Genomic DNA, 20,408 nt, shown 5'->3' on the forward strand with positions numbered 1-20,408 from the left:
TGGGTTCCACCAGGATCACTCAGCTCCTGACCTCATTACAAAACAGCTGAACTCCCGAGGTGAGAGTGACTGCCCTTGCAACCAAGGCAGCATTTGACCGAGTGTGGCATCAAGGAGCCCTAGTAAAACTGGAGTCAGTGGGAATCAGGGGGAAATCTCTCTGCTGGTTGGAGTCATACCTAGCACAAAGGGAGATGGTTGTGGTTGTTGGAGCTCAATCATCTTAGTTCCAGGACATCACTGCAGGAGTTGCTCAGGATAGTGTCCTCAGCCCAACCATCTTCAGCTGCTTCATCAATGACCTTCCTTCCATCATAAGTTCAGAAGTGGGGATGTTTGCTGATGGTTGCACAATGTTCAGCACCATTCGCGACTCCTCAGATACTGAAGCAGCCCATGTCCAAATGCAGCAAGACCTGGACAATATCCAGGCTTGGGCTGACAAGTGGCAAGTAACAATTATGCCACACAAGTGTCAGGCAATGACCATCCCCAACAAGAGAGAACCTAACCATCGTCCCTCGACATTCAATGCATTACCATCATTGAATACCCCACTAGCAATGGGGGTTACCATTGACCAGAAACTGAACTGGACTATCCATATAAACATTGTGGCTACAAGAGCAGGTCAGAAGCTAGGAAAGTAACTCACCTCCTGACTCCCCAAAGCCTGTCCAACATCTACAATTCAGGAGTGTGATGGAATACTCTCCACTTGCCTGGCTGAGTTCAGCTCCCACAACAGTCCAGAAGCTTCATTTATCTTTCAGTACAAAGCAGGCCATTTGATTTGCACCACATCCACAAGGTCTCAGCTATTTATGATGAATTAATGACTTAAATATATTACTCTGTTCCTTCATCTTTAGGTTTGCTAATGATACATGCTGGGTGGGAATATAAGCTGTGAGGAGGACATAAAGAGGTTGCAAGGAGATAAACAGGTTGAATGAGTTGGTAACAAGGTGGCAGATGAAGCATTGTGTGGGGATGTGTGAGGTTATTCACTTTGGGAGTAAGAATAGAAAACAAGAATATTTTCTAAAAGGTGTGAAATTTCTAAATGTTTCTGTTGAGAGAGACTTTGGTGTAGCTGTACAAGGAACATGAAGTTAGCAAGCAAGAACAGCAAGCATTTGGGAAAGCTAATGGTATGCTGGCCTTTATTGTAAAGGAATTGAAGTACAGGAATAAGGAAGTCTTGCTACAGTTGCAAAAAAGCTTTCCTGAGATCACATCTGGAGTACAGTACTGTGTGCAGATTCGGTCTCTATGTCTAAGGAAGGATACACTTGCATTGGTGGCCTTACAGCAAGGGTTCATGAGATTGGTCCCTGGGATGAGAGGGTTGACCTATGATACGAGGCTGAGTAAATTGGGCCTTTACTCTCTGGAGTTCAGAAGAATGACCTCAATGAAACGTACAAGATTCTAAAGGGTCTTGACAGGGTTCGCGCACTGAGGTTTTCTCCCCCCCCCCACCCCGCCCCCTGGGGAATCTGGAATATAAGGACAACAGTCTCAGGTTAAAGGGTTGATCAGTTAAATGAGGTGAAATTTCTTCAGTCAGAGAGTTGCGCATCTTTGGAATTATCTGTCCCAGAGGGTTGGTGATGCTCCATCATTGAGTATCTTTTAAGGCTGGGATAGATATGTTATTGGTCTCTCAGGGAACCAAAGAATATGGGGATTGGGTAGGAAATTGGAGTTGAAGCATTTGATCAGCCATGAGTGTATTGAATGGTGGAACATCTTGAGGTCTACTTATGGTCTACTCCTGCTCCTATTCCCTATGTTCTTAGGGCAGGCATCCCATCACAGGCTCCCAGATCTTGAATGGTTGGGGGGCTCAACAGCAAAGACCAAGGGGTTACTAGGTGTTTTTCAGATTGGTAGGGTGTGTTCCTGCGATCTCTGGAATTACCGGGACCAGTGTGTGTTTTCCATTTGAACACCGATTCAAGGAATAATATTTAAAAACTTGTTGATGATGCCAAACTAGTGAATATGGAAAATGAGGAAGAATGCAAGAGTTTGCAGTCAGGGCTGACATTACACAGAGGCAGCTGGATGGCAGATGCAGTTCACACTACAGTGTGAGTGCACACGAACAGGGGAAAGTGCTCATCCTGAGTGAGACACAACCAGAAGGAGTGTGGGTGTTGGCAATTTGGTGCACAGTGGGAATTCAGTGCATAGGGGATGAGGTGCTCTTTTGCAATTTTTCTTTGCTATCCAACTTCTTAAATCTTCAGAGAGTGGTCTTGCCCTGCTGCAGCAGTAGAGGCTACAAGGGAAAGGAGTGACTGGTAAGTAGTGGGTGAGGTCGGGTAAGTATTTACTACTTTTATCGCTTATAGTTTAAGGTCTTTTTGTGGTTTATAGTTTGTATATTCTGTAGTAACGAGGATCAGGAAAGAAGGGCCCTAGAGTAATTGGTTTAAAAGGTTTAATTAAAAGGGATAAGTCATGGCAGGAGAGCTCAAAGCCGTGGTGTGCTCTTCATGCTCCATGTGGGAAGCCGGGAACATTTCCAGTGCTCGGGACCAGCATGTGTGCAGGAAGTGTGTCCAGCTGCAGCTCCTGGAAGCTCGGGTTTCAGAGCTGGAATGGCGGCTGGCAACACTGTGGAGCATCCGCGAGTCTGACAGCATCGTGCATAGCACGTTTAGAGAGGTGGTCACACTGCAAATGAAGGGACTTGAGGGAGGAAGGAAGGGAATGGGTGACCACCAGGCAGTCCAAGAGAAACAGGCAGGTAGTTCAGGAGTCCCCTGGGGTCCCACTCGCAAATCGGTATTCTGTTTTAGAGGCTGATGAGGGTGCTGGTTCCTCCAAGGAGTGCAGACAGAGCCAAGCTTCCTGGCACCATAAGCAGCTTGTCTGCACAGGAGGGGAGGAAGAGCAATAGTAATAGGGGATTCTATAGTCAGGGGAACAGATAGGCGCTACTGTGGCCATTAATGTGACTCCAGGATTATGTGTTGCCTCCCTGGTGCCAGGGTCCGGGATGTCACTGAACGGCTGCAAGGCATCCTGAAGGGGGAGGGTGATAAGGCAGAGGTCATTGGTACATGTTGGTACCAATGACATAGGTAGAAAGAGGGATGAGGTCTTGCATCAAGAATTCAGGGAGTTAGGCAGTAGGCTAAAAAGCAAGATCTCTCGGGTTGCAATCTCTGGATTACTCCCAGTGCCACGTGCTAGCGAGCTCAGAATAGGAGAATAGCGCAGATGAATACATGGCTTAAGGGTTGGTGCAGGAGGGAGGGTTTTAGATTCCTGGATCACTGGGACCATTTCTGGGGAAAGTGGGACCTTTACAAGCGGGACGGTCTACATCTGAACCAGAGCGGGACTAACATCCTTGCGGGCGGGTTTGCTAGTGCTGTTGGAAGGAGTTTAAACTAATTCGGCAGGGGGAGGGGACACAGAATGTTAGCAGAATAGGGACACATCATAATACAGCAAAACAATCAAGTCAGAGGGAGTACAGCTGCATTAAGTTTCAAGGGAGTAAGGCAAGGCTGGATGGCCCCTACTTTAATGCCATGAGTATTATAGGTAAAACGGATGAGCTAAGGGTGAGGATTGACATGTGGAATTGTGATACATTAGCCATCACAGAGACGTGGTTGAGGGAGGAGCAGGATTGGCAGCTCAACATTCCGGGATATAGAATCTTCAGGTGAGACAGGGGAGGGGGTAAAAGAGGAGGAGGTATTGCATTATTAGCTAAGGAGTCAGTTACTGCAGTAAGGAGAGATGATATCTTGGAGGGGGCATTGAATGAAGCTTTGTGGGTAGAGCTTAGGAATAAAAAAGGGGCAGCCACATTGTTAGGTGTTTATTATAGACGCCCAGATAGTCAGCGAGAAATTGAGGAGCAAATATGTGCACAATTTGTGGAGGTGTGTAAAAACAATAACAATAGGGTAATTATATTAGGTGATTTCAACTTTCCCAACATTAATTGCGATAGATATAGTGTTAAGGGCTTGGATGGAGTGCATTTCTTGAAATGTGTACAGGAGAACTTTTTAGGTCAATATTTAGAGGGTCCAACAAGGGACTGTGCATTGCTGGATCCAATTCTGGGGAATGAAGCCGGACAGGTGACTGAGGTGGTGGTGGGGGAGCATTTTAGTGATAGCGACCACAACATGGTACAGTTTAAGTTTGTTATGGACAAAGAAATCAACAAGCTGCAAAAAAAATGTTTTGGATTGGGGAGAGCGGATTTTAATAAAATAAGGCAGGATCTGGCCAAGGTAGACTGGGAACAGTTACTTGTGGGGAAATCTACAGAGGAGCAATGGGGGGTGTTCAAAAAGGAAATGGGGAGGGAACAGGCTCAACATGTTCCCTCTAGGGTGATAGGAAGGAGTAACAATCCCAGAGAACCATGGATGACCAGAAATATTCAGGATACGATGAGAAGGAAAAGAGAGGCTTTTAGCAGGTACAAGGGAAGCAAATCAGCGGAGGCATTAGTGGAGTACAGAAAGTGCAGGGTGGAGCTTAAGAAAGCAATTAGGCAAGCAAAGAGGGGATATGAGAAAGCTCTGGCTGGTAAAAGTAGGGAAAATCCCAAGGTATTCTATAAGTATATCAATGGGAAGAGGATAACCAGGGAAAGAGTAGGGCCCATTAGGGACCAAGGGGGCAATCTATGGGTGGAGCCAGAGGACATCGCTAGAGTGTTGAATGAATACTTCACATCCGTCTTCACCCAAGAGAATGAGGATGAAGGTATGGAACTCGGGGAGAGACTGCGAGGTTCTTAAGCAAATTAATATAGGGAGTGACAAGGTAGTGAAAAGGATTGTCAACGGATACAACGGGATATAGATCGGTTGGAGACTTGGGCGGAGAAATGGCAGATGGAGTTTAATCTGGACAAATGCGAGGTAATGCATTTTGGAAGGTCTAATACAGGCAGGAATTATACAATAACTGGCAGAACCCTTAAGTGCATCGACGGGCAGAGGGATCTGGGTGTACAGGTCCACAGGTCACTGAAAGTGGCAATGCAGGTGGATAAGGTAGTCGGGAAGGCATATGGCATGCTTGCCTTCATTGGCAGGGGTATTGAGTATAAAAGCTGGGAAGTCATGCTGCAGCTGTATAGAACCTTGGTTAGGCCACACTTGGAATATTGCGTGCAATTCTGGTCGCCACATTACCAGAAGGATATGGAGGCGTTGGAGAGGGTGCAGAGGAGGTTTACTAGGATGCTGCCTGGTCTGGAGGTTATTAGCTATGAGGAGAGGTTGGAGAAACTCTGATTGTTCTCACTAGAGCGACAGAGATTGAGGAGCGACTTGATAGAAGTTTACAAAATTATGAGTGGCATGGACAGAGTAGATAGTCAGAAGCTTTATCCCAGGGTGGAAGAGTCAATTACTAGGGGACATAGATTTAAGGTGAGAGGAGAAAACTATAGAGGAGATGTGCAGGGCAAGTTTTTTTACACAGAGGGTAGTGAGTGTCTGGAATTTGCTGCCAGAGGAGGTGGTGGAAGCAGGTACGATAGTGATGCTTAAGAGGCAGCTTGACAAATACATGAATCGGATGGGAATAGAGGGATACGGACCCCGGAAGTGCAAAATGTTTTAGTTGACGGGCAATATGATCGGCGCAGACTTGGAGGGCCGAAGGGCCTGTTCCTGTGCTGTACTTTTCTTTGTTCTTTGTATTAGAGGTGTTGGCAGGCTTAAAAGTGGACAAATCTCCAGGTCGGGATGATTTGTGTCCCAGACTGCTGAGGGAAGCAAGGGAGGAGATTGCAGGGGCTCTGACCCAAATTTTTAATTCCTCTCTGGCCACAGGGGAGGTGCCAGAGGACTGGAGAACAGCTAATGTGGTTCCGCTATTTAAGGAGGGTTATAGAGAGAAGCCAGGGAACTACAGGCCAGTGAGTGTCACGTCAGTGGTAGGGAAACTATTGGAGAAAATTCTGAAGGAGAGAATCTATCTCCACTTGGAGAGGCAAGGTTTGATCGGGGATAGTCAGCATGGCTTTGTTAGAGGGAGGTCATGCCTAACAAATTTGATTGAATTTTTTGAGGAGGTGACCAGGTGTGTAGATGAGGGTAGTGCAGTTGATGTAGCTTATATGGATTTCAGCAAAGCCTTTGACAAGGTCCCACATGGGAGACTTATAAAGAAGGCAAATGCACATGGGATACAGGGTAATTTGATAAGGTGGATTCAAAATTGGCTTAGTTGTAGGAGACAGAGGGTGATGACAGAAGGATGCTTTAGCGACTGGAAGCCAGTGTCCAGTGGCGTACCACAGGGATCTGTGCTGGGTCCCCTATTATTTGTCATTTATATAAACAACATAGATGACTATGTGGGGTTAGGATTAGTAAGTTTGCAGATAACACAAAGATTGGCTGGGTGGTTAACAGTGAAGTTGAGTGTTTTGGGCTACAGGAAGATATAGATGGGATGGCCAAATGGGCAGATAAAATTTAACCCTGAAAAGCGTGAGGTGATACACTTTGGAAGGAGTAATTTGATAAGGAAGTATTCAGTGAACGGCATGACAATAGGAAGTTCTGAGGAACAAAGGGACCTTGGCGTGTGTGTCCATAGATCTCTGAAGGTGGAGGGGCATGTTAGTGGGGCAGTGAAAATGGCATACGGGACACTTGCCTTTATCAATCGAGGCATAGATTACAAAAGTAGGGAGGTCATGTTGGAGTTGTATAGAACCTTGGTGAGGCCACAGCTGGAGTACTGTGTGCAGTTCTGGTCGCCACATTATAGGAAGGATTTAATTGCACTGGAGGGGGTGCAGAGGAGATTCACCAGGATGTTTCCTGGGATGAAACATTTAAGTTATGAAGAGAGGTTGAATAGGTTTGGGTTGTTTTCATTGGAGCAGAAACTGAGGGGTGACCTGATCGAGGTGTACAAGATTGTGAGGGGCATGGACAGGGTGGATAGGGAGCAGCTGTTCCCCTTAGTTTCAGGGCCAGTCACGAGGGGACATAAGTTCAAGGTGAAGGGCAGGAGGTTTAGGGGGGATGTGAGGAAAATCCTTTTTACCCAGAGGGTGGTGACGGTCTGGAATGCACTGCCTGGGAGGGTGGTGGAGGCAGGTTGCCTCACATCCTTTAAAAAGTACCTGGATGAGCACTTGGCCCATAGCCTTGAATGTTATGATGTGCCAAGTGCTGGTAAATGGGATTAGGTAGGTAGGTCAGGTGTTTCTTATGTGTTGGTGCAGACTCAATGGGCCGAAGGGCTTTTTCTGCACTATGTGATTCTGTGATTCAATGCAGAGGAATAAGACCTCACACATTTGGGAAAACAGTGAATAGAAATGTTCCCAGAGGGTAGGGCAACAGAGAAATGCAAGGGGACAGGTCACCAAGTTAACCTTTTTATGCTTAGATATTACTGCGTTGCATCCCCTCAAAAGGCTGAATTTGATGATGGGGTAACTGAGGCTCTGTGCAACTGAAGCATCCCTTGATTTGGAGCTCGATGTTGTAATCCATTTTAACCAGGGCAGCTCTTCTCCATCCCAGTGAGGATAAGGGGCTCTTACTAGCTCCCAATCATTGGTGCAGAAACAATAGATCACATTATAAGTAGGTGCACACGTTAAATGATGGTATATTCCTTTCTGTCTCAACCCCCTTTCCACCCCGACCCCTCAATGGCTCAACAATGGCCATCCCTCTCAGTGCAATGGCCTCTTTTACACATACATCTCCCACCAACCTGTCTTTGTTAACAGCGTAGGATTCTATATTCTTTAAAGTGTTTTCTCTCATTTCTATTTCCAGGTCTTCCTGCACAACGTACATTCAGACTAAAGCTGCCTTGAGGTGATTGTGTGCTCCCCATTAGTGGTGGCCATAGGTGAAAATAGAATTCATAAAAAGTGTGGCCAAAGCTCTAAAACATTACAAAAGAAACTGAACCCACTGTGAGATCAGGAACCCAGGGTGATGTACTGGGCCAGCAGATTTGTTGCTGTCCACACATTTTCTTTACAGGTGGGTGCTAAACAGGTCTGACATAGCAACTGTTACAAGGCCAACTCTCTTGTGCATCCCTGAAAGTCAGGGTCAAGGGGTGCACTTTCCTACTACATTTCTCTTCAAGATCTTCAATGTCCCTAAAAATAATGTTGCCCTCCAGTCCTAGGTCGAGTCAGGCACCAAATCCACAAACCACATTTAGGATAGGCGCTGTAAAAGAAACCATTAGTCACACAGTTCATTAAGAGGAGTTTTACTATTTTCATAATACACAGTGCGTCACAGAGCACGGAGTATTTAACTTTGCATCATGTGTTTTTCACACTCCGTTTTAGACTTTATGGATCAAAATCTGCACAAAGACCAAATTGATTACATTAAAGTAAGTTACAGTCCCAGAAAAGAAACAATTTAAGTGTCATAGATGTGACCAATGGTCACATACACAGACAATGCTTCTCAGCTCCAATTCCTGTGGGTGACTGCCATTGCAATGCAAACTGGCAAAGCCAAGTGCTTCAGTCCTCTTCACGTCCCTTTCGGCTGGATTTCATTTTGCGCTTCTCCTTCTGACCCAGTATACGATGGATCTTCTTGCGAGCTTCTTTTTGCCTCTTAATCTTATCCTCCTGCTGTTTGCATTTCTGTGTGAGGAACTCTTTGTGTTGCTGGTGTTCTTTTCGATGCTGTTTCTGTATTTTGTATGCATTCACTGTGCTCAGAGCAGAGAGCAGGGCTGAGATCTGAGAACAAAACATTGTTTTTAAACACACAAAGCCTAATATTATCTCACATTAACAGTGTAACTCAAACGTTGAGCAAGTTAATGATTACGATGAACTTAGCAAATTGGTTAAGGTAGATTGCCAATCTACTTAACTAACATCAATATTTCTGATCTAATGACAAACACTGAAGTATTAAATAAATTTTAAAATATTTCATATTTCACAATAAATATACATTCCCTTCAGGAATTAAAAAACCCAAAGGGACAATGGTTCAACTGTAGCCAATTAGAGAAGTTAAAGATGGTATCAGATTAAGGGAAAAGGTTTATAATGTTGCCAAGACACAAACCCAGTAATCCTGAGGATTGAGAGCATTTTAAAATTTAGCAAAGGATGACCAAAAATTTGACATCAAAAGAGAAAACAGAATGACAGCAAACTAGTTAGAAATATAAAAACAGATTGCAGAAGCTCGATAGGTAAGTAAAACAGGACAGGTTAATAAGAGTAAACATAGGTTAATTGGAAGCAGAGATAGGAAATTTTATACTGGGAAATGGCAGAGAATTTAAATGAACTCTCTGCATCTGTCTCCATGGTAGGAGACACAAGCAAACATTCTGGAAATAGTTGGGAACCAAGGGTCTGGTGAAAATGAGAAATTTAAACAAATTAGGGTTAGTAAAGAAATAATACTGGCAAAATTAATGAAACTAAAAGTCAATAAATCCCCTGGATCTGATGGCCTTCATCCTATGTTTTAAAAGAGATGGCTGCAGAGATGTGTATGCATTGGTTTTGATCTTCTAAAATTCCCTAGATTCTAGAACAATGCCTGTGGATTGGAAGGAAGAAAGAAGAAAACAGGCAACTATAGGTCAGTTAGCCTGACATCAGCTGTAGGGAAAATGCTAAAATTAATTGTTAAGAATGCGGCAACAGAATACCTAGAAGATCGCAATATGATTGGGCAGAGTCAACACGGACTTTTGAAAGGGAAATCATGCTTAACTAACTTGTTTGTTTTGAGATTGAACTTGCATGGTAGTTAAGGGATAATAATTTTCAAAAAGCATCTGGTAAGGTGCCACAAGAGAGGCTATAACACAAAATTAGGGCTCATGAGAATTGGAGATATATATTAACAATGGATTGAGAATTGGTTAATAGGCAGAAAACAGAGTCCGAATAAATGAGTAATTTTCAAGTTTGCCGGCTGTAGCTGGTGAAACACTGAAAGAATAGGTATTTGGACCTCAGATATTTACAATCAATGACTTATACGAGGGGGCCGAGTGGAACGTATCCAAGTTAGCTGACAATACAGAGCTAGGTAGGAAAATAAGCTGCGTGGAGGGCCCAAAGAGGCTGAAAAGGGATGAATCGGTTAAGTGAGTGAGAGTGTGAGGTTATCCATTTTGGTAGGAAAAATAGGAAAGCAGAATATCTTTTAAATAGTGAGAGACTGGAAATTATGGTATTCAAAAGGGACCTGGGTGTTATTGTACGCGAATCATGAAGTTAACTTGTGGACATATAGCAAGCAATTACAAAATACAATGGCATGTTTACCTTTATTATAAAGGGATTGAAGTATACGTACGAACATATGTACATACGGATTAGGAGCAGGAATAGGCCAGTAACAGTAAAGATGTCTTACTACAATTACATAGGACCTTGATGAGATCACACCTGGATACTGTGTACAGTTTACCCAAAGAAGGGTAAACTTGCCTTAGAGAGTACCGCAATAAAAGGTTCACTAGACAGATTCCTGGGATGAGGGGGACTGTCCTACAAGGCCAGATTGAGCAGAATAAACAATATTATCTAGAGTTTAGAAGAATGAGAGCTGATATCACTCAAACAGAAAATTCTTAACAGGCTTGACAGGGTAAATGCTGGGATGGTGTTTGCACTGACTCCGGGGTGTAGAACTAGGGATCATAATCCCAGAGTATGTGAAGAGCACATACCTCGACCACACTTTGTTAACATTATCATAATTATACAGCTCTTCCTTAAGGCTTTTCCTTGTCTGACTGATGCACTGTAACTACAATGCTGAAAAAAGACATCTTTTTTTAGAAAGAGCTTCCACCTCATTGAGAAGGCTTAAAACCAATCCACATTAAACAACCTGCTTTGAAAACTCTGCTCACATTTTGACAGCTGGAACAAATTCCACGACAGCATGTGAGACAATTCGGAACATTCTAAAACAATCACAAACATTCTAAATCAAACAACCCATAACATTGTAAAAAAGAAAAAAATTCAATTTGCTCTATCCCCCAAAAATTTTTTTTAAAACGTCAGGATTCGGATCCAGATCTTTGCCAAAGACTAATCGGTTCTGTCTTGGTCCATATCCATTCTATGTAACAAGTTTCATTGGAATCTGTCCATTAGTTTTTGAGAGCTATTGTTCACAGACTGACAAACAGGGGTGAAATCATTACCTCTGCCCACATTCAGTCGCAGAAGTAGTAAGGGGTCAATTACCTAGGACTAAGAGGAAGAGGAATTTCTTCACTCAAAGGATTTTCAATCTTTAGAATTCTCTACCCCATAAAGTTGGGGTGCTCAGTCGGCAAGTATATTCAAGACAGAGGTCGACAATGTTACTGCTGCACAAACTGAAGGTTAACTCCAAGGAAGAAACAGTCAGTGCAGCCTATTCATTGCTTTCAACAGTGGGGGGCTTTGGGCTCCTCGGTTTTGAAAACAAACTCAAAAACTCCCCCACTGCAGCCTGGTTATTGTATTTTATTCAGCAGCCCCTAACTATTCTCTCGATGTGAGAGGTTAGTGAAAGTTCAGTTTCCAAACAGAGAATCCTGAGTTTATTGCAGTGATGGAGAGTGAGATAAATTGACCAGGCAGTAAACTGAGACTGGACTCTCAGTGACAGAGACACCAGCAGGAAATTCACACTCTGGGGACTGAATAGAGATGCTGGGCCACAGGAGACAGGCCTCTGTAGAGCAATGCTGTTCTCATATTCCTGACATGAATGCGTATCTAAGCTAGTCATTTCTTTTAACCCTTACATCCTCAGCTCAGAGAAACCAAAATAGTGGCACAGACATTTTCAAAAGGGACTCTGACTTCATGGGTTAGATTTGACAGCTGATTAGTGGTTGGATTTCCTAACCGATCAGTCATACTTGAAATAATTAGAATGATGTCAATGATGATTTTCATCAAGCTGAATTTTTTGGCCTGGAAATTGAGAGAAGCCTCAGTAAAGATTATCTGGGGAACCTTTCTCTAGTGATGTAGACAGTCACCGAGCGACATTCACCTTTTGCTCCTTGACCACAGAACCCCAGAACAAAGTTCTAACTTTGAAGTGGAAAGTTGAAGCCTCTTCCCCGGACAGAATACAATCAAATAGCTCGTTCATACTCAGACTCCACAGAAGCAGTGGGAACTGATACCGCACTAATCTCCAGCTGGAACGTTGCCTGATGTTTGCCCACCATGACTCAGAGATTGAAGGCCAATTCCAACATCCTGATTGCAGTGGTGACCAACTAACTTAGCTTTACATCTTAATGGAGCTAAACTCCCCACAAACATCAGTCAGCAGCTAATGCCTCAGCTACCTCAGTACTTCGCAATGTTCAGAGAGAACATGCAAATGCACAACAGGAGTGAAATAGTCATATCCTCGAGACTCATCTCCCAGGTTATTCAGGGCCAACAGGCTGAGATTCACTGGTTTTTGGAACATGCTGCTCCCGAGATTCTGGCTGCTGTGCCAAAGGAAAACAATCAGGCAAAGGATATCCAATGTGTAAGACACTAAATTAAGGATCATAGAAACCATCTCAAGGAGGAATTTCTGCAAGTCTATAGGATTGGACAGAGAAACGTCTGACACCAGATCAGACAGCAGACCCGGGACAGTGAGAATCAGGTTTTCTTGATGCACTGTCACCCATTGCCCCTTAAACAGGGCATGTGAATTTCTTCTGTTTCTGTACAATTACCTTTCTCTCGTGTGTGCTTTTTATAACAGCAACTCGTTGTCTATCCCGCGTTTCACTGGCCAATTTCTCTTGATTTTTGGGCTTGTTCTTAAAGGGCAGAGCTTTCTGCAGCATCTTGGGGATGTAGAGGGGATTGAAATGTTTCACCTTCCTCTCGATGGGCTGCAGGAAAATGCACACAGTTAGAAACACAGCAGATCCAGTACAAAGCAGGTCAATCAACCACGTCAGCATCACAGGACCCGATCCAGTCATAAACTCAATTACTCGGAAATACAAACACTTTGGCAGGGTAAAGGTGTTTCTCTGCCAGGGATTCAGTGCCTGAACTACTGATTCTTTACAAAAAACTACTGCGGATGCTGGAAATCTGATTCTTTACAGCTGGCACCTGGATTCTAAGACAGACTAGAAATAAATCATAATTATACAGCACAGCTGGCCATTTGGCCCATCAGGTCTGTTTTGGCTCTCTGAAAAAGCTACTGCAATTAGTCTCACTTCCCCAATAGCCCAGTAAGTCCTAAGTCTTTCTCCTTCATGTATTTACCCAGATCCCATTAGAAAGTTATTATTGAATCTGCTTCTACCAGCCTTTCTAAGCAGTGCATTCCAATCCTAACTTGCTGCATAACAAAATAAAAAATCCTCATCTCTCCTTTGTGAATTACCTTAAACCTTTCTCCTCTGGTCACTGACCTTTCAACAACTGGAAACAGATTGCTCTTTATCAAACTTACTCAGAATTTTGAACAGCTCCAGCAAAATCTCCTCAACCTTCTCCTCTAAGGAGAAACTCCCAGTTTCACCAGTCTCTCCACATAACTGAAGTCCCACCTCCCTGATATCATTCCCATAAATCTCTTCTGCATTCCCTCTAAAACCTTGCATCTTTCCTAATATGTGGTGCCCAGCAATGGATACAATACCCCAGCTGGGGCCTAACCAGTGGTTTCTAACTGCTTAGTTTAGCTTTCATGCTTACTCTAAGCCTATCAAACATCAGATTTCAGATAATGCCATCCTCAGAAATCTGAATCCAATCTTCTCTACTCCTTTCCTGGGAGCATTGACATTCATGCAAAGTGGTGCAGGGGGACAGAGCCACGGGGCCCCGATTGGTGCAGGGGGAACAGAGCCACAGGGCCCTGATTGGTGCAGGGGGACAGAGCCACAGGGCCCCGATTGGTGCAGGGGGAACAGAGCCACAGGGCCCCGATTGGTGCAGGGGGAACAGAGCCACAGGGCCCCGATTGATGCAGGGGGACAGAGCCACAGGGCCCCAATTGGTGCAGGGGGACAGAGCCACAGGGCCCCGATTGGTGCAGGGGGACAGAGCCACGGGGCCCCAATTGATGCAGGGGGACAGAGCCACAGGGCCCCAATTGATGCAGGGGGACAGAGCCACAGGGCCCCGATTGGTGCAGGGGGAACAGAGCCACAGGGCCCTGATTGGTGCAGGGGAAACAGAGCCACAGGGCCCCGATTGGTGCAGGGGGACAGAGCCACAGGGCCCCGATTGGTGCAGGGGGACAGAGCCACAGGGCCCCGATTGGTGCAGGGGAAACAGAGCCACGGGGCCCCGATTGGTGCAGGGGGAACAGAGCCACAGGGCCCCGATTGGTGCAGGGGGAACAGAGCCACAGGGCCCCGATTGGTGCAGGGGGAACAGAGCCACAGGGCCCCGATTGGTGCAGGGGGACAGAGCCACAGGGCCCCGATTGGTGCAGGGGGACAGAGCCACAAGTGCTGCCCTTTGGCCCTAGGATTCTCTATGTAAAGTTCAACACTTGGTGTTGGTCCTGTGCTAACCTGCTACACTGAGGAAACTACCCATGTCTCTTAGTTCTGGTGGTAAAGATGGTTGTCCTACAATAGTAATTCCAACCCATTCATCCCAGTGTGCAGCTGACATTAGGATTGTATTAATCTGCCATTACCCTGTATAAGGAATCCTTGTTTGGTTTCATCTTAATGCCCAAGTCATGTTTGAGCTGTCCAAAGCTTCTCATTCCGCTCCAGGTTTCTCTCTCGCTGCTTGGCCGAAGCAATGTTGTGACCGGATTATACAACTTTGGCACTGAAACTGGGTACCATGTTCTTATAAAAACAATATCTGAGAATCAACAAAACAAACAGGTTAGCTTTATACTGGTGAACACACCACAACATGACTAAAGTCTGTCTCCAAACCAGTTAAGGCATCAGGATTTCTGTGTTTAGTTTAAATTCAAATCGTGTTACCACAGCCACAGGTTCACACTGATTCCCCACGAGGAGCAAGACAGAATGCCTACAACAAAAGGCAAAGCCTTGTACTTGTTCCAATGTCACCATTAGCAAAGCTCCACTAGCCACAAACCAATTTCCAGCAGGCATTTCGAGTAGCCTTTTAACACTCAGTAAAATCCCAGGATTGCTGGTGAGATAGTGACACAAATGAAGCAAGGTTGCAGCATGGGTGCTCGAGGTTGGGTTGAAACTTGTTGAAAAAGGGGGAGAGAGATTAGCTCTGCCGGACCTGAGAAGGCTTTGATGCTGAACTTGTGCCTGAAACATCAAGTGTTCCAATTGTTCAGCAGTAATGTCCCTCACCTTAAAAGGCACAAAATCGTGGGAAACAAAATAAAAATTCCACTGTTAAACGCATCCCGATTATTTAACAAACGACATTCAGTGAGCTCGGTTATATCACATTTTGAGGCCATTTCCTTAACAATTACATTTAAAGATATATTACTCACCACTCATCAGCAACTTGTCCTCAAAGGAGGCTCGGAATGCACCCTCTGGGGTGCGAAGTGCTTTCTTCAACTGGCCACGAATCCCACTCACACTTCGGATCGAAGCATTCTCAAACTTAGCAACTTCCAACGCCGAGTTAAACATTCCCTGTTCAGATCACATCACACATCAGTTCAGCTACCAACCCAGGATCCAGCTCATTCCCAAAGCCCTTCATGGCCGCATGGGTCATTGCAGAGAGCCGAAGGGAATCTGGTCCAGGTGGAATGAATCAAAGATTATCTGGGAATAGAGAGTTCAGGTACAGGCTAAATACATTCCCGAGAAAGGGAAAGAAAGTGCATCCAAAGCTGGAGATCACTGGGCAACTAAAGAAATGTGAAACAACATAAAGCAGGAAAATGAGGCTTGTGGTTAATGTCAGCAACATAAAGGGAGACCCGAGACGGGAAATAAGAGAGGCAGGGAAAGTGTATGAGAGAAGGTTAGCAAGTAACATATAAAGGAATCCAAAGGTATTCCATAAACATATAAATACAAAAAGGGTTGGGCTGATTTACGACCAAAGCTAAAATCTTCTTCTGGAGGCAGAGGGTATGGCTGAGGTACTAAATGAGTACTTTAGCATTTATTAAAGGAGAGAATGCTTTCAATATCACAGGAAAGGGAGGGGTGAAGAAATTAGATAGGATAGAAATGGAAAAAGAGGATTGCAAGAGGAACATTCGAAGGGAAACTGCTGGCAGCAGTAAAGAAGCTGATCACCTTTATGAAGGCCGTGTTCTTGTATATCTTGAATGGGGTCCCCACCAACTTGAGCTTTTTAACGATAGTTACAGATTTATCGAGGTCCAGCACCACACCCGTTGCCGCTATCCTGAAATCTTTCTGCAAAAATAAAGCTGACAGTTAGTCTCGAGAACTTGACTCTTACCTATGATGAGGAAATAACAAAGAAGGGTTATAATTCAGTGCGTGTAGAACATTGAGAGCCTGACGCTGTGGTCCATATTGGAGCCAATGAAATATGCAGGGAAGGGATTGAGAACCTACAGACAGAGTTTCAGGAGCTAAAAGAACAAGAACAGGACCTCAGGAGTGGGGAACCTGGATTATTCCCGGTGCCACATGTGAGTGAGTACAGAAACAGGAAGATAGTGTCGGTGAATGTAAGGCTGAACGTGATTCAGGAGGTGCGGGGGAGGAGCAGCTTCTGACTCCTGGGACAGCGAGACAGGTTCTGGTGCAAGAGAAATGGCACAACCCAGGCGCATTGTACCTAAATAGGGCTGGGGACTAACTGATGCTGTGGGAGAGGGGCTTAAACTAATTTTGCAGGGGTAAAGAAACCAGAAATAGCAATGAGAAGACATAGTGTGGTGCAGGAACAAAGAAACCTGGGAGTACATGTGTACAAATGGTTTAAGCTAGCAAGGCAGATTGAGAAAGTGGTCAATAAGGCATACAGGCTCCTGGGATTTATAAAGTCATTGGGTACAAAAGCAAGGAAGTTATGATGAATCTTGCTAAACATTGGATTGGCCCCAACTGTACTATTTGTATCCAATTCTGGGCACTGCACTATCGGAGGGATTAGATGCAGAAAAGATTTGAGAGAATGGTTCCAGGGATGAGGGACTTCAGTTTCCTGAATAAATTAGAGAAGCTGAGGCTGCTCTCCTTAGAGGAGAGAAGATTTGAGAAGAGATTCGATAGAGGTGTTCAAAATCACGAGGGGAAAGGGGCAAGTGTTCCCATTGCCAGAAGGATCGAGAACCAGAGGACGCCAACTTAATATCTCTCCCCACAGATGCTGTCTGACTTGCTGAGGATTTCAAGTTTTTCCTGATTTTATTTCAAATTTCCAGCAGCTGCAGTATTTTCTTTTGAAGAATTTTTAAAATTTGTATAAGAGAACATCCTTGGTCTATATAAAAGCAAAAATAAAAGCAAAAAACTGCAGATGCTGGAAATCCAAAACAAAAATAAAAATACCTGGAAAAACTCAGGTCTGACAGCATCTGCGGAGAGGAACACACAGTTAACATTTCGAGTCCGTATGACTCTTCAACAGAACAGTTCTGTTGAAGGGTCATACGGACTCGAAACGTTAACTGTGTTCCTCTCCGCAGATGCTGTCAGACCTGCTGAGTTTTTCCAGGTATTTTTATTTTTTTTATCCTTGGTCAATATGTTACTAGCCCAGCAATGAAGGAAGCAGTGTTGGAAAATGGGAAATAGAGTAGGAGAACTGTTGGGTATTGGCAGTCATAAGGTAATTGGGTTTAAAGTAGTAATGGAAAGGGACTAAGAAAAACCAATCATCAAATTATTCAGCTGGAAGACAGCCAGCATGACCTGAGAAGAGATGTTAGCTTAGGTGGGCTGGCCAGGATTGGGAAAAAAACAGATAAGCAGTGGTAGGCCTTCAAAGCAAAGGTACTCCAGGTTCAAATCAAACATTCTTACAAGAAGAGGAAAGATGGGGCATCCAAAGCTACAGCTCCCTGGATGACAAAGAAAATGGAAGATAAAATAAAACAGAAAATGGAGGTTTACAACAAATGTCAGGTGCAGAATGCGATTGAAAACTAGGCAAAATACAGCAGCAAACTGAATACAGACCTAAGAATGGCAAAGAGAGAGCATGAAGAAAGATTAACGGGTAATATAAAAGAAAATCCAAAAATCTTTATAACACGCTAAAAAGTAAACAGTTAAAATAATTGCAAACAAATTAGAGCAAAAAACAAAACGTTCTTGTGGAGTCAGGCAGATGGTGAAGACGACTGAGGTATCAAATGGGTATTTCACATCTGTCTGCACAAAAGAGGATGGAGTTACTGTCACAGTAAAGGAGGGGGAGTAAAGATATTAAACAGGATAAAAGTGGGTAGAAAGAAGGCGATAATAGACTGGCATTACTCAAAGTTACAAGTCACCTGGTCCACATGTGATACATCCTAGACTGCTGAGAGAAACTGGAATGGAGATGGCTGAGGCTCTGACCACAATCTTTCATCTTTGGATATGGGAGTGGTACCCCCACTAGGTCCTGTTCCCTCAACTCTTAAATGGCCAACATTCCAGATTCCCATTTCATTGCAGCCTTGATTCAAACATGGACAAAAGGGCTAAAAGATAGACGTGCCTGCCCTCGACCATCAAGACAGTATTTCACTGAGTGTAGCATCAAAATAGCACTAGCAAAACTGAAGTTAATGGGAATCAGGGGGAAACTCTCCACTGGTTGGAATCATAACTGACACAAAGGAAGATGGTTGTGGTTCCCGGAGGCCAATCACCTCAGTCCCAGGACATTAGACCCAATCCTTTGCTGGCCTTCCCTTCAACATAAGATTAGAGTGGGGATGCTGTTCAATACCATTCACAACTCCTCAGATACTGAAGCAATCCATGTGCAGCAAGACATTCAGGCTCGGGCTAATGAATGACAAGTGCCAGGCAATGACCACCTCCAACAAGAGAGAATCTAACTACCTCCCCTTGACATTCAATAGTATTAATCATTGCTGAATCACATGTGACCAGAAACTTAACAGTACCAGCCATATCTATACGGTGGCCACGAGAGAGGTCAGACGCTGGGAATTCTAAGGCGAGCAACTCACCTGACTCCTCAAAGCCTGTTCACCATCTACAAGACACAAATCAGGAATGTGATGGAATACTCTCAACTTGTGCGGATAAGTGCAGCTCCAACAACACTCAAGAAGCTCGACAGCATCCAGGACTACGCAGTCTGCTTGATTGGCACCCCATCCACCATCTTAATTGTTCACTCCTTCCACCATCAATGTATGGTGACAGCAGTGTGTACCATCTACAAGACACTGCAGCAACTCACCAAGGTTCCTTCGACAGCACCTTCAAAACCCACAATCACTACCATCCAGAAGGACAAGGGCAGCAGGCGCATGGGAACACCACCACCTGGAAGTTTCCCTGCAAGTCACTCACCATCCTGACTTGGAACTATATCGCCATTCCTTCACTGTCTCTGGGTCAAAATCCTCCAACTCCCTAACATCACATGAACTGCAGCGGTTGAAGGCAGCAGCTCACCACCACCTTCTCGAGGGCAATTAGGGATAGGCAATAAATGCCAGCCTAGTCAATGATGCCCACATCCCATGAAAGAATTTAAAAAAGGGCAATTAGGGATGGATAATAAATGCTGGCCTTGCCAGGGAAGCTCACATCCCATGAAGGAATTAAAAAAACGTCACTGGCTAAGGGATGGAAGGCAGAGAGTAATGGTGATGGATATTTGTCCAACTGGAGAAAAGTACAGAGTGGAATTCCCCAGGGTCACTATTAGGACCACTGCTTTTACAGACACAAGGCAGACAAGGTGCCCTCTAACTTCTGTTTGCTTGTCCCTGAAAAAGCGACACACGGTCTCTCGCACACAGGTATCTTAAAGACAACATTGCTTGTGTCCCTGCACAGTATATTTCTGATTGCTGTGTGTCCCTGCACAGTATATTTCTGATTGCTGTGTGTCCCCGCTCAGTATATTTCTGATTGCTGTGTGTCCCTGCACAGTATATTTCTGATTGCTGTGTGTCCCTGTACAGTATATTTCTGATTGCTGTGTGTCCCCGCTCAGTATATTTCTGTTTGTTGTGTGTCCCTGCACAGTATATTTCTGATTGCTGTGTGTCCCTGCACAGTATATTTCTGATTGCTGTGTGTCCCTGCACAGTATATTTCTGTTTGCTGTGTGTCCCTGCACAGTATATTTCTGATTGCTGTGTGTCCCTGCACAGTATATTTCTGATTGCTGTGTGTCCCTGCACAGTATATTTCTGATTGCTGTGTGTCCCTGCACAGTATATTTCTGATTGCTGTGTGTCCCCGCACAGTATATTTCTGATTGCTGTGTGTCCCCGCACAGTATA

General features: G+C 44.5%; 1 protein-coding gene across 1 annotated transcript in view; it reads right to left on the bottom strand.

The window, feature by feature from the left end:
• Positions 1-8,243: 8,243 nt before the first annotated feature.
• bms1 (BMS1 ribosome biogenesis factor) overlaps positions 8,244-20,408 on the bottom strand; it is a 71,717-nt gene continuing 59,552 nt past the window's right edge. The window contains exons 19-23 of the mRNA XM_078530525.1: positions 16,249-16,371; positions 15,483-15,630; positions 14,679-14,854; positions 12,739-12,900; positions 8,244-8,749 (exon numbers count right to left, since the gene is read on the bottom strand). Of these exons, the coding sequence (XP_078386651.1) occupies positions 8,525-8,749; positions 12,739-12,900; positions 14,679-14,854; positions 15,483-15,630; positions 16,249-16,371 (834 nt within the window). The 3' untranslated portion in view covers positions 8,244-8,524. The remainder of the gene's footprint in view (positions 8,750-12,738; positions 12,901-14,678; positions 14,855-15,482; positions 15,631-16,248; positions 16,372-20,408) is intronic.

Source organism: Cetorhinus maximus, chromosome 27, assembly GCF_964194155.1.
Source record: "Cetorhinus maximus chromosome 27, sCetMax3.hap1.1, whole genome shotgun sequence".
In the NCBI taxonomy this organism is placed as follows: Eukaryota; Metazoa; Chordata; class Chondrichthyes; order Lamniformes; family Cetorhinidae; genus Cetorhinus; species Cetorhinus maximus.